Below are 12,441 nucleotides of genomic sequence, written 5' to 3'. Positions count from 1 at the left end.
TATTCATTTGCCTTTATATCATCACCTCCCTCTCTGTGTTTCTCTGCCAGCCTGCCACTGTAACCTGCACGCACGCCGCTGCCGTTTCAACATGGAGCTGTACAAGCTGTCGGGCCGGCGGAGCGGCGGAGTCTGTCTCAACTGCCGCCACAACACTGCGGGACGCCACTGCCACTACTGCAAGGAGGGTTACTACAGGGACATGACAAAGTCCATCGCTCACCGGAGGGCCTGCAAAGGTATTGTGCCATTACATTTCTTCAATTTAACGTTTGAAGTTTTTCTTAAAATCTGGCTAACACTCTATATTTCATATTTATAGCACAGATATTCTACGCAAATTATATGCCTGAATTTAGCTTCCACAGTAGCACCTCCTGTGTGCATCAAGCAGATCATAAGTGTCAAACTGATTCTAGAAAGGGCCAAGAAGGTGCAGGTTTTCTTTGCAACCAGGTGAGTTCACCGATTACATCACTCTGAGCAGATGGGAGGAGTTACATTGAGGTAGAGCGGGTGGTTGGAATGAAAACCTGCCCCCTCTTCACCATTCCTGGAATCACTTTGACACCTATGAGACAGATGGGTCTGCTTCTGTGTAGACCAACGCCAGTGTATACAGCTAATAAATGATGTGAAGTAGCTTTAATGTTCTGTAACTTCAAAGAACAGTGAAACAGCAATATGCAACATGACACAGAAAAACAGTCAAAAATTTTACTCCTGTTGGCTTTCTGGCTTGTGCTTCAAGAATAAACACAGAACTTGGCTGCAGAACGAGTTACTTAATAACCTGATTTTACAAGTGAAGTTTTCCACCAAAAAACACACACACCAAAAAAAAAAAAAAAAAGCACTACACTAACTGATAGTCCATTTGTCAAACAGGTTTTGGGGACCAAAACATTTTTTTTTGTGGTATGGAGTGGAGGGGTGGGTAGGAACATCTTACAAGTAACACACCAGTAGAAAAAAAAGTCAGTTTATTGATTGATTTTTACGATTATTTTTATTAGGAGGAGGAGGAGGAACAAGCACTTTTCACATTCCTGTTTTAAACCAAAAGTTCTATTACTGGAGTAATTTTGTGAAGCACATAGAGTACATGTGCTATACATCTTCAATGCAACCACTAGGCTCCAAATCTGGCAGAGAAAGTGCACAGAGTAGCTACACATGCTGAGATACACTGTATGATAAAAGAGAAGAACCACCTGTATTTGGAGTATGATGAATGCAGCACAGCATCCATCATACAGATGGTTCACAGTTTTAAAAGTTTGTTCAATCAATCAATCAATTTCAATCAATTTTATTTATATAGCGCCAAATCACAACAAACAGTTGCCCCAAGGCGCTTTATATTGTAAGGCAAGGCCATACAATAATTACGTAAAACCCCAACGGTCAAAACGACCCCCTGTGAGCAAGCACTTGGCTACAGTGGGAAGGAAAAACTCCCTTTTAACAGGAAGAAACCTCCAGCAGAACCAGGCTCAGGGAGGGGCAGTCTTCTGGTGGGACTGGTTGGGGCTGAGGGAGAGAACCAGGAAAAAGACATGCTGTGGAGGGGAGCAGAGATCAATCACTAATGATTAAATACAGAGTGGTGCATACAGAGCAAAAAGAGAAAGAAACACTCAGTGCATCATGGGAACCCCCCAGCAGTCTACGTCTATAGCAGCATAACTAAGGGATGGTTCAGGGTCACCTGATCCAGCCCTAACTATAAGCTTTAGCAAAAAGGAAAGTTTTAAGCCTAATCTTAAAAGTAGAGAGGGTGTCTGTCTCCCTGATCTGAATTGGGAGCTGGTTCCACAGGAGAGGAGCCTGAAAGCTGAAGGCTCTGCCTCCCATTCTACTCTTACAAACCCTAGGAACTACAAGTAAGCCTGCAGTCTGAGAGCGAAGCGCTCTATTGGGGTGATATGGTACTACGAGGTCCCTAAGATAAGATGGGACCTGATTATTCAAAACCTTATAAGTAAGAAGAAGAATTTTAAATTCTATTCTAGAATTAACAGGAAGCCAATGAAGAGAGGCCAATATGGGTGAGATTTGCTCTCTCCTTCTAGTCCCCGTTAGTACTCTAGCTGCAGCATTTTGAATTAACTGAAGGCTTTTCAGGGAACTTTTAGGACAACCTGATAATAATGAATTACAATTCCAGCCTAGAGGAAATAAATGCATGAATTAGTTTTTCAGCATCACTCTGAGACAAGACCTTTCTAATTTTAGAGCTATTGCATAAATGCAAAAAAGCAGTCCTACATATTTGTTTAATATGCGCTTTGAATGACATATCCTGATCAAGAATGACTCCAAGATTTCTCACAGTATTACTAGAGGTCAGGCTAATGCCATCCAGAGTAAGGATCTGGTTAGACACCATGTTTCTAAGATTTGTGGGGCCAAGTACAGTAACTTCAGTTTTATCTGAGTTTAAAAGCAGGAAATTAGAGGTCATCCATGTCTTTATGTCTGTAAGACAATCCTGCAGTTTAGCTAATTGGTGTGTGTCCTCTGGCTTCATGGATAGATAAAGCTGGGTATCATCTGCGTAACAATGAAAATTTAAGCAATGCCGTCTAATAATACTGCCTAAGGGAAGCATGTATAAAGTGAATAAAATTGGTCCTAGCACAGAACCTTGTGGAACTCCATAATTAACCTTAGTCTGTGAAGAGGATTCCCCATTTACATGAACAAATTGTAATCTATTAGATAAATATGATTCAAACCACCGCAGCGCAGTGCCTTTAATACCTATGGCATGCTCTAATCTCTGTAATAAAATTTTATGGGCAACAGTATCAAAAGCAGCACTGAGGTCTAACAGAACAAGCACAGAGATGAGTCCACTGTCTGAGGCCATAAGAAGATCATTTGTAACCTTCACTAATGCTGTTTCTGAACTATGATGAATTCTAAAACCTGACTGAAACTCTTCAAATAGACCATTCCTCTGCAGATGATCAGTTAGCTGTTTTACAACTACCCTTTGAAGAATTTTTGAGAGAAAAGGAAGGTTGGAGATTGGCCTATAATTAGCTAAGATAGCTGGGTCAAGTGATGGCTTTTTAAGTAATGGTTTAATTACTGACACCTTAAAAGCCTGTGGTACATAGCCAACTAATAAAGATAGATTGATCATATTTAAGATCGAAGCATTAAATAATGGTAGGGCTTCCTTGAGCAGCCTGGTAGGAATGGGGTCTAATAGACATGTTGATGGTTTGGATGAAGTAACTAATGAAAATAACTCAGACAGAACAATCTGAGAGAAAGAGTCTAACCAAATACCGGCATCACTGAAAGCAGCCAAAGATAACGATACGTCTTTGGGATGGTTATGAGTAATTTTTTCTCTAATAGTTAAAATTTTATTAGCAAAGAAAGTCATGAAGTCATTACTAGTTAAAGTTAAAGGAATACTCGGCTCAATAGAGCTCTGACTCTTTGTCAGCCTGGCTACAGTGCTGAAAAGAAACCTGGGGTTGTTCTTATTTTCTTCAATTAGTGATGAGTAGTAAGATGTCCTAGCTTTACGGAGGGCTTTTTTTATAGAGCAACAGACTCTTTTTCCAGGCTAAGTGAAGATCTTCTAAATTAGTGAGACGCCATTTCCTCTCCAACTTACGGGTTATCTGCTTTAAGCTGCGAGTTTGTGAGTTATACCACGGAGTCAGGCACTTCTGATTTAAAGCTCTCTTTTTCAGAGGAGCTACAGCATCCAAAGTTGTCTTCAATGAGGATGTAAAACTATTGACGAGATACTCTATCTCACTTACAGAGTTTAGGTAGCTACTCTGCACTGTGTTGGTATATGGCATTAGAGAACATAAAGAAGGAATCATATCCTTAAACCTAGTTACAGCTCTTTCTGAAAGACTTCTAGTGTAATGAAACTTATTCCCCACTGCTGGGTAGTCCATCAGAGTAAATGTAAATGTTATTAAGAAATGATCAGACAGAAGGGAGTTTTCAGGGAATACTGTTAAGTCTTCAATTTCCATACCATAAGTCAGAACAAGATCTAAGATATGATTAAAGTGGTGGGTGGAGTCATTTACATTTTGAGCAAAGCCAATTGAGTCTAATAATAGATTAAATGCAGTGTTGAGGCTGTCATTCTCAGCATCTGTGTGGATGTTAAAATCGCCCACTATAATTATCTTATCTGAGCTAAGCACTAAGTCAGACAAAAGGTCTGAAAATTCACAGAGAAACTCACAGTAACTACCAGGTGGACGATAGATAATAACAAATAAAACTGGTTTTTGGGACTTCCAATTTGGATGGACAAGACTAAGAGTCAAGCTTTCAAATGAATTAAAGCTCTGTCTGGGTTTTTGATTAATTAATAAGCTGGAATGGAAGATTGCTGCTAATCCTCCGCCTCAGCCCGTGCTACGAGCATTCTGGCAGTTAGTGTGACTCGGGGGTGTTTACTCATTTAAACTAACATATTCATCCTGCTGTAACCAGGTTTCTCTAAGGCAGAATAAATCAATATGTTGATCAATTATTATATCATTTACTAACAGGGACTTAGAAGAGAGAGACCTAATGTTTAATAGACCACATTTAACTGTTTTAGTCTGTGGTGCAGTTGAAGGTGCTATATTACTTTTTCTTTTTGAATTTTTATGCTTAAATAGATTTTTACTGGTTATTGGTGGTCTGGGAGCAGGCACCGTCTCTACGGGGATGGGGTAATGAGGGGATGGCAGGGGGAGAGAAGCTGCAGAGAGGTGTGTAAGACTACAACTCTGCTTCCTGGTCCCAACCCTGGATAGTCACGGTTTGGAGGATTTAAGAAGATTGGCCAGATTTCTAGAAATGAGAGCTGCTCCATCCAAAGTGGGATGGATGCCGTCTCTCCTAACAAGACCAGGTTTTCCCCAGAAGCTTTGCCAATTATCTTTGAAGCCCACCTCATTTTTTGGACACCACTCAGACAGCCAGCAATTCAAGGAGAACATGCGGCTAAACATGTCACTCCCGGTCCGATTGGGGAGGGGCCCAGAGAAAACTACAGAGTCCGACATTGTTTTTGCAAAGTTACACATCGATTCAATGTTAATTTTAGTGACCTCCGATTGGCGTAACCGGGTGTCATTACTGCCGACGTGAATTACAATCTTACCAAATTTACACTTAGCCTTAGCCAGCAGTTTCAAATTTCCTTCAATGTCGCCTGCTCTGGCCCCCGGAAGACAATTGACTATGGTTGCTGGTGTCGCTAACTTCACATTTCTCAAAACAGAGTCACCAATAACCAGAGTTTGATCCTCGGCGGGTGTGTCGTCGAGTGGGGAAAAACGGTTAGAGATGTGAATGGGTTGGCGGTGTACACGGGGCTTCTGTTTAGGACTACGCTTCCTCCTCACAGTCACCCAGTCGGCCTGCTTTCCCAGCTGCTCGGGATCTGCCAGAGGGAAACTAACAGCAGCTAAGCTACCTTGGTCCGCACCGACTACAGGGGCCTGGCTAGCTGTAGAATTTTCCACGGTGCGGAGCCGAGTCTCCAATTCACCCAGCCTGGCCTCCAAAGCTACGAATAAGCTACACTTATTACAAGTACCATTACTGCTAAAGGAGGCCGAGGAATAACTAAACATTTCACACCCAGAGCAGAAAAGTGCGGGAGAGACAGGAGAAGCCGCCATGCTAAACCGGCTAAGAGCTAGTAGCTGCGCTAAGCTAGCGGATTCCTAAAAACACGCAAAGTGAATAATGTGTAAATAATTTAGAGGTGATTCAGCAGAGGGAGTGCTTTAGTTAAGGCACGTGAAGATTACACTGGGAAACAAATCGTTATCTAGGTAACTAGATCAATCTAACTGCGCAGATTAAACAGCTAACAGATACAGCAAAACACCGCTGTGCTCTGGAACAGGAAGTGATACAATACCGCAGTGAGAGCCAACCACCAGTAGAGGCGTGGTTGGCTCTTATTTGAGCAAATGGCATAAGACCTTTTACTTATTATACTAAACAGGCATGTAGAATTTATTGCAGAAATTTTCTCCAGTTATAATTTAGTTTTCAGTTGTAGTGTTTGTCCATTTTAGTGTAACACACAAGTTGGGTCCCTCAATTTTTCAGGGAATGACTCTGAGGAAATAATAATAAACACACCTAACATCAGGGTGAATGTGAGGCATTATTGTAACGCGCTTTAAGCGTCTGATGCAGATGGAAAAGCGCTATATAAATGAAGTCCATTTACCATTACAGCACAGAACAATAAGCAGATAGCGACAATCCCTGGCTACATCTGAACACAGTTTTTACTCCAAAATCTAAAGAACAAACAAAACAGCTTCTTGACGGCGAGCTTGTTGTAACTTTCTGCTTTTAAAAACTCATTTTCCATGTTGAAGGCTCAGTCATAGGCTCTGGTGAACGCAGACTGATAATCTGTTTCATAAAGTACTAAGAAAGAACGTTTTTTTTCCTTTTTCATTTGCTGAACTACATTTGGCTGTTCACCAACATTCACCTCCGCTACTTGTGTAATGAGCATGTGCATTGTATCACAGTCCATCCTGTTGCACCCAAAGTCCAATTTAAAGGGAAAAAAGTGCATGCAAAATGAGAATAGATATTGCGTCCAGTGTCTTAAATCATAAAATCATTAAATCAGCAGTGCAACAAAGTTCAAAGCAACATTCATTTTAATCTTCCTAACACAAAGTACATTACTGTAGCACAACCAGCACGTGCATGTGCCCATGCACATGTGCACAACCAGTGTGAAATTACCCATGCATCATGATGAGGTGCACATGAATGTTTTACCTTTTACTTGGCAGGAGTGGAAACAGTTGAGACTGGAGTCATTTGACATACAAGAGCCCACATTTGCACAGGTGGTAGAAGCAGGGAGGGCTAGGGAGCAACCTCCCCCTCCAGCTTTTAGAATTTTCAGGAGATAACAGCAAGAGGTCAACTCAGATCAACGTTTGAAAAAAGTAACTTGTACTTTGAGTGATTTATTAACTCTGTACGTTTTTACATTTTAATTGAGTAGGTTTCTGAATTTGTATGTTTCATTGAACAGTTTTTATAGTAGCAGTTGTACTTTTAGTTAAGTATAGATTTTCAGTACTCTACCTCTTGGATATGTTTGATGTTTTATGGTGGATACTGATATTATGCTATATTTTTATTTTATTTATTTATTTTATTTTATTTTAACCAGGTTAGTCCCATTCAGATCGAAATCTCTTTTACAAGGGAGACCTGGACAATTATAAAGTTTCCAATTCACCTAACCTGCATGTCTTTAAATGTGGGGGGGAAACAAAGCACCTGGAGGAAACCCACGCAAACATGGGGAGAACATGCAAACTCAACACAGAAAGGCCACAGGTGGGAATCGAACCCATGGTGTTCTTGCTGTGAGGCAACAGTGCTAACCACTAAGCCACCATGCTTATTTTTTTTCTGAGCTGAAATCAGTCAGGTCCACAAAAATGCCTGTCAGGTGACTATGTCGCAATCATAAATCAATCATAACTCTCTTGGGTGCTGCGAGGTTCAGTTTGGTGTTTATATCCATGTTTTCAAGGTTTGGGAAACCATTTAAGCAGAAAGATGGAACATAGCTTTTCAAGAAATAAACCCATTTTCACCTAGTCTGAAAATAATGTGAGAAAAATTTGAAATTTTATTCTACAACGTATCATTTATTGAAATTCTCAAGCAAAGCAAGACCCACTTTTGACATGAGATATGGAAAGATTGCTTCTAAAAAGTGTGGAGAAACATTCCCACCTGTCTTGTACTGACACCTGACCTGATGAGCTTGTGAGGTATTTGGGGTCTTCTGTTGATCCCTGAAAGCCAAACACAACAAACAAAACAGAAGTGTGAGCAGAAACAAAATGCAAAGTGTCCCACACATGTGTAATCAGAATGACACACACACACGCACGCGCATTTGCACGTGTGAGCACATATTTGAGTTCTGAGCACAAGCTTCCAAGGATTAATGTGAGGAGAAACAAAAGTGAAGCTCCTTCTGTCTTGCAGCACCTTGGGGATGTAAGGCTCAAAGGCACTAAGCCCACCAGTGGCTGTCACTCACACTGGATAAACATCACATACATGTTTGCCTCCTCTGAGAGAAAATAACACTCACAGGCGTACATGCATGCTGATTCCAACAGATGGTATTTTTTTTAGATTGATGATATATATTATGTAATGTGTTTTGGTATTCTGTGGTGTTTAAAAATTGACACCCCCTCCCGCCAAAAAAATTTGCACTTATTGCCCATAGAAAGGTGATAAGATTGTGGATTGTATAGTGACAAGTGTTACAGATGGAAGGATGGTTGAGACCCCAATGCAGAAATGAACACAAAGTAATGCAAAAATACAGTCCTTAATGACTCACACTGAGAGAGGTCAAAGGTCGATACACAGGAGAGCAGTCCAAAACTGGCAACAGTGTCCATGACGGAAATGGCAAGAGAGCCAATCCCCCTCATGTCCAAAACGGCAGGAAAAATCTAAATAGTCACTGGGAAAAACAGGTATGATAACAGGAAGTCAAAGATGAAGGAAAAAGTCGAGATATCGTCAAGAAGAAACCAACAAAATACAAACATTCAAGCAATGCAAGGGAGGAACACAGGGGTATAAATACACACTGGAGGTAATCACACAAATGGATGACAGGTGAGGCTCAGGCAACAACTGGGGAGAGACACAGGAAGAATGTTAACAAAACACATAAGAAAACCAAGCGCACTAAAATAAAACAGAACGAATTACCATAAATATGGAAACACAACCATGATAAAATAAACACAGGAATGAAACACAATAAAACCAGACTACAATAACTCAGGAACTAAACTGCAGAACATTTAAATAAACACCAAAGATATACAAGGATAAAGACAGCATACAGACATGAAAACCCACAGGGACCCCAGACAATATCAACACCAGTAACAGTCAGAAGGGGGAGCTAGAGGACAAAGAAAGACACAGAGCCATTGCCTGGCTACAGATTTACGGAGTTGAATAAATCAGCCTTCAAGATTTTAAGATACCACTCCACAGTGGACTTAGACAAAAGACTGACTCAACTAAATGTAATCTTTTTAATGCACATAACGCCCAGCGCTTATTTAAAGCAGGCGGGGGTTTTTTCAGACGAACTTTTGACCCAACCATTAAATGAGGCAGGCCTCTATTCAATGTCAGGAATTTAATCAAGGAAATATGTAAGCCTAATTGGTACTGGAGATTCCCAGTAGATCATTTGGTGCCTCCTGACTGTAACTAATCTGTTATATGTATGTAACTGTAATATATATAATATGTATAGCAAATTTCAATTATAACTGACAAAATTTGCTGGTCCACCTCAAATATATATATATATATATATATATATATATATATATATATATATATATATATATATATATATATATATATATATATATATACAGTGAGGAAAATAAGTATTTGAACACCCTGCGATTTTGCAAGTTCTCCCACTTAGAAATCATGGAGGGGTCTGAAATTTTCATCTTAGGTGCATGTCCACTGTGAGAGACATAATCTAAAAAAAAAAAAAAAAATCCGGAAATCACAATGTATAATTTTTTAATAATTTATTTGTATGTTACTGCTGCAAATAAGTATTCCAACACCTGTGAAAATTAATGTTAATATTTGGTACAGTAGCCTTTGTTTGCAATTACAGAGGTCAAACGTTTCCTGTAGTTTTTCACCAGCTTTGCACACACTGCAGCAGGGATTTTGGTCCACTCCTCCATACAGATCTTCTTTAGATCTTTCAGGTTTGGAGTTTCAGCTCCCTCCAAAGATTTTCTATTGAGTTCAGGTCTGGAGACTGGCCAGGCCACTCCTTGACCTTAAAATGCTTCTTATGGAGCCCCTCCTTAGTTGCCCTGGCTGTGTGTTTGGGGTCATTGTCATGCTGGAAGACGCAGCCATGCTTCATCTTCAGTGCTCTTACTGAGGGAAAGAGGTTGTTTGCCAAAATCTCACAATACACGACCCCATCCATCCTCCCTTCAATACGATGCAGTCGTCCTGTCCCCTTTGCAGAAGAGCACCCCCAGAGTATGATGTTTCCACCCCCATGCGTCACGGTAGGGATGGTTTTCTTGGGGTTGTTCTCATCCTCTAAACATGGTAAGTGGAGTTGATTCCAAAAAGCTCTATTCTGGTCTCATCTGACCACATGACCTTCTCCCATGCCTCCTCTGGATCATCCAGATGGTCACTGGTGAACTTCAAATGGGCCTGGACATGTGCTGGCTTGAGCAGGGGGACCTTGCTGCCCTGCAAGATTTTAAACCATGACAGCATCATGTGTTACTAATGTAATCTTTGTGACTGTGGTCCCAGCTCTCTTCAGGTCATTGACCAGGTCCTCTTGTGTAGTTCTGAGCTTTCTCAGAATCATCCTTACCCCACAAAGTGAGATCTTGCATGGAATCCCAGACCGAGGGAGATTGACAGTCATCTTGTGTTTCTTCCACTTTCTAATAAATAATCATAACAGTTGTTGTCTTCTACCAAGCTTCTTGCCTGTTGTCCTGTAGTCCATCCCAACCTTGTGCAGGTCTACAGTTTTGTGCCTGGTGTCCTTAGACAGCTCTTTGGTCTTGGCTATGGTGGACAGGTTGGAGTGTGATTGATTGAGTGTGTGAACGGGTGTCTTTTATACAGGTAACAAGTTCAAACAGGTGCAATTAATACAGGTAAAGAGTGCAGAATAAGAGGGCTTCTTAAAGAAAAATTAACAGGTCTGTGAGAGCCAGAATTCATGTGTGAGCCAGAATTCTTGCTGATTGGTAGGTATTCAAATACTCATTTGCAGTAGTAACATACAATAAATTATGAAAAAAATCATACATTGTGATTTCCAGATTTTTTTTTTTTAGATTATGTCTCTCACAGTGGACATGCACCTAAGATGAAAATTTCAGACCCCTCCATGATTTCTAAGTGGGACAACTTGCAAAACCGCAGGGTGTTCAAATACTTATTTTCCTCACTGTATATATATATATATATATATATATATATATATATATATATATATATCTAGGAAACTACTTTGTAACTTTGTACTTCAGATTGCACACCGTACAAATAGTAAAGAGGCAAGTGTAACTGGACACACCTCAAATGCACTTGCACTGTGCACTTCAGACCTTACACTGTAAATCATCAGATTTGGGGCCTACAGGATTCAGCGGGAGCAGGAAGAAAGTCAGGATAACAGAGTTTCTCAAGCAACGAAAAAAAAAAGAGTCTGGTTCAGTCTTCCTTTTCAGGCTTAACCAAAATATAAAGAGATACATGTAACAAAGAAGATCCATTTTTGGTTTCTCCATGGTTAAGATTGATTTTAGCTGTGCCTAATGACATGGCAACATCCATAGATCTCCACAATGTGTCTTCAAACTGCTGGAGCAGCAAACCCAATACTTCACGCGCTCCCCACGGGTTAGAGCTCTGGGATCAAATCCAAACAGCTTTTCTCCTCAGGTGACAAAAACAGGGTGAAGTAACATCACTAGAACTGTATTTATTGTTCAAATCAACCAGTCATCCCTCTGTGCTGTTGTTGGACACGAAACACATAGCGCTGTGCCAACGCAGCCAGGAGGAAGTCTGCTTTCATTCCCCAAACCTTTAACACCAGCAGTCCACATATCAACATACTGTTCCTTCAGTCGTCTACTTAATAGGTGAAGGTATGGCAGCAAAAAAAAAAAAAAAAAAAAAAGTTTTCTGCACTTTCAAGCAACTACATCTCCAGTGGCAGCGTGGAATGCCTCAGGCTTTATTTCCCAGATTAACAACTTCACCCCTCATCGAGCGCAGTGTAAACACGGCTCTCACAGAACCACACTGCCACCCCCCCCACCCCAAATGGTTGGTTTTATTTCCCCGTCCCCTCATACATTTGGCAGTTACTGGGCCCAGCGAGCCCTCACAGATGAAGCTGGTACATGGATCACTTCACTGCTGAAGCCCTCAGCAACTATTCAGTTGAAAAAACTCCCCAATGCACGATGAAATTAATTGTTTCCACTTTGCGGCACCCCCTGAGGCTGGAGGGAATTCGGCAGTGTTACTGTTGTTGCCGCCTTGAAATGTGAAAATTATTTCTTAAGATAGATAGATAGCCTGATGTTAAACTATGTTGCTCTATTATCATAAACAGCTAAAAGTAAAGTAAATCTAACACTTTGTTAAAAGTTTGATAACCAAGAGGCAACCGCCAGTGCTTAAAAATGACACTAACTCAAAAATGCCAAATCTTGCAGTTCCCCTAATGGCCACAGATGCTGACTCCAAATGTGAGTCAATCCCCATAGAAGACCATGATAAACATGTTATTCCAACTGTAAGGTTAGACTTTATAGC

The 12,441-nt window shown here is 40.6% G+C and overlaps 1 protein-coding gene across 1 annotated transcript in view; it reads left to right on the top strand.

Moving 5' to 3' along the window:
• The window catches only part of ntn1b (netrin 1b), a 119,041-nt gene that overhangs the window by 75,131 nt on the left and 31,469 nt on the right, over nt 1-12,441 (top strand). Inside the window, exon 2 of the mRNA XM_034190338.1 lies at nt 51-239. Within this exon, the coding sequence (XP_034046229.1) occupies nt 51-239 (189 nt within the window). The remainder of the gene's footprint in view (nt 1-50; nt 240-12,441) is intronic.

This window comes from Thalassophryne amazonica, chromosome 16, assembly GCF_902500255.1.
Source record: "Thalassophryne amazonica chromosome 16, fThaAma1.1, whole genome shotgun sequence".
In the NCBI taxonomy this organism is placed as follows: domain Eukaryota; kingdom Metazoa; phylum Chordata; class Actinopteri; order Batrachoidiformes; family Batrachoididae; genus Thalassophryne; species Thalassophryne amazonica.
The sequence above is the reverse complement of the archived record's forward strand: the minus strand, read 5'-3'. Positions and strand labels throughout refer to the sequence as shown.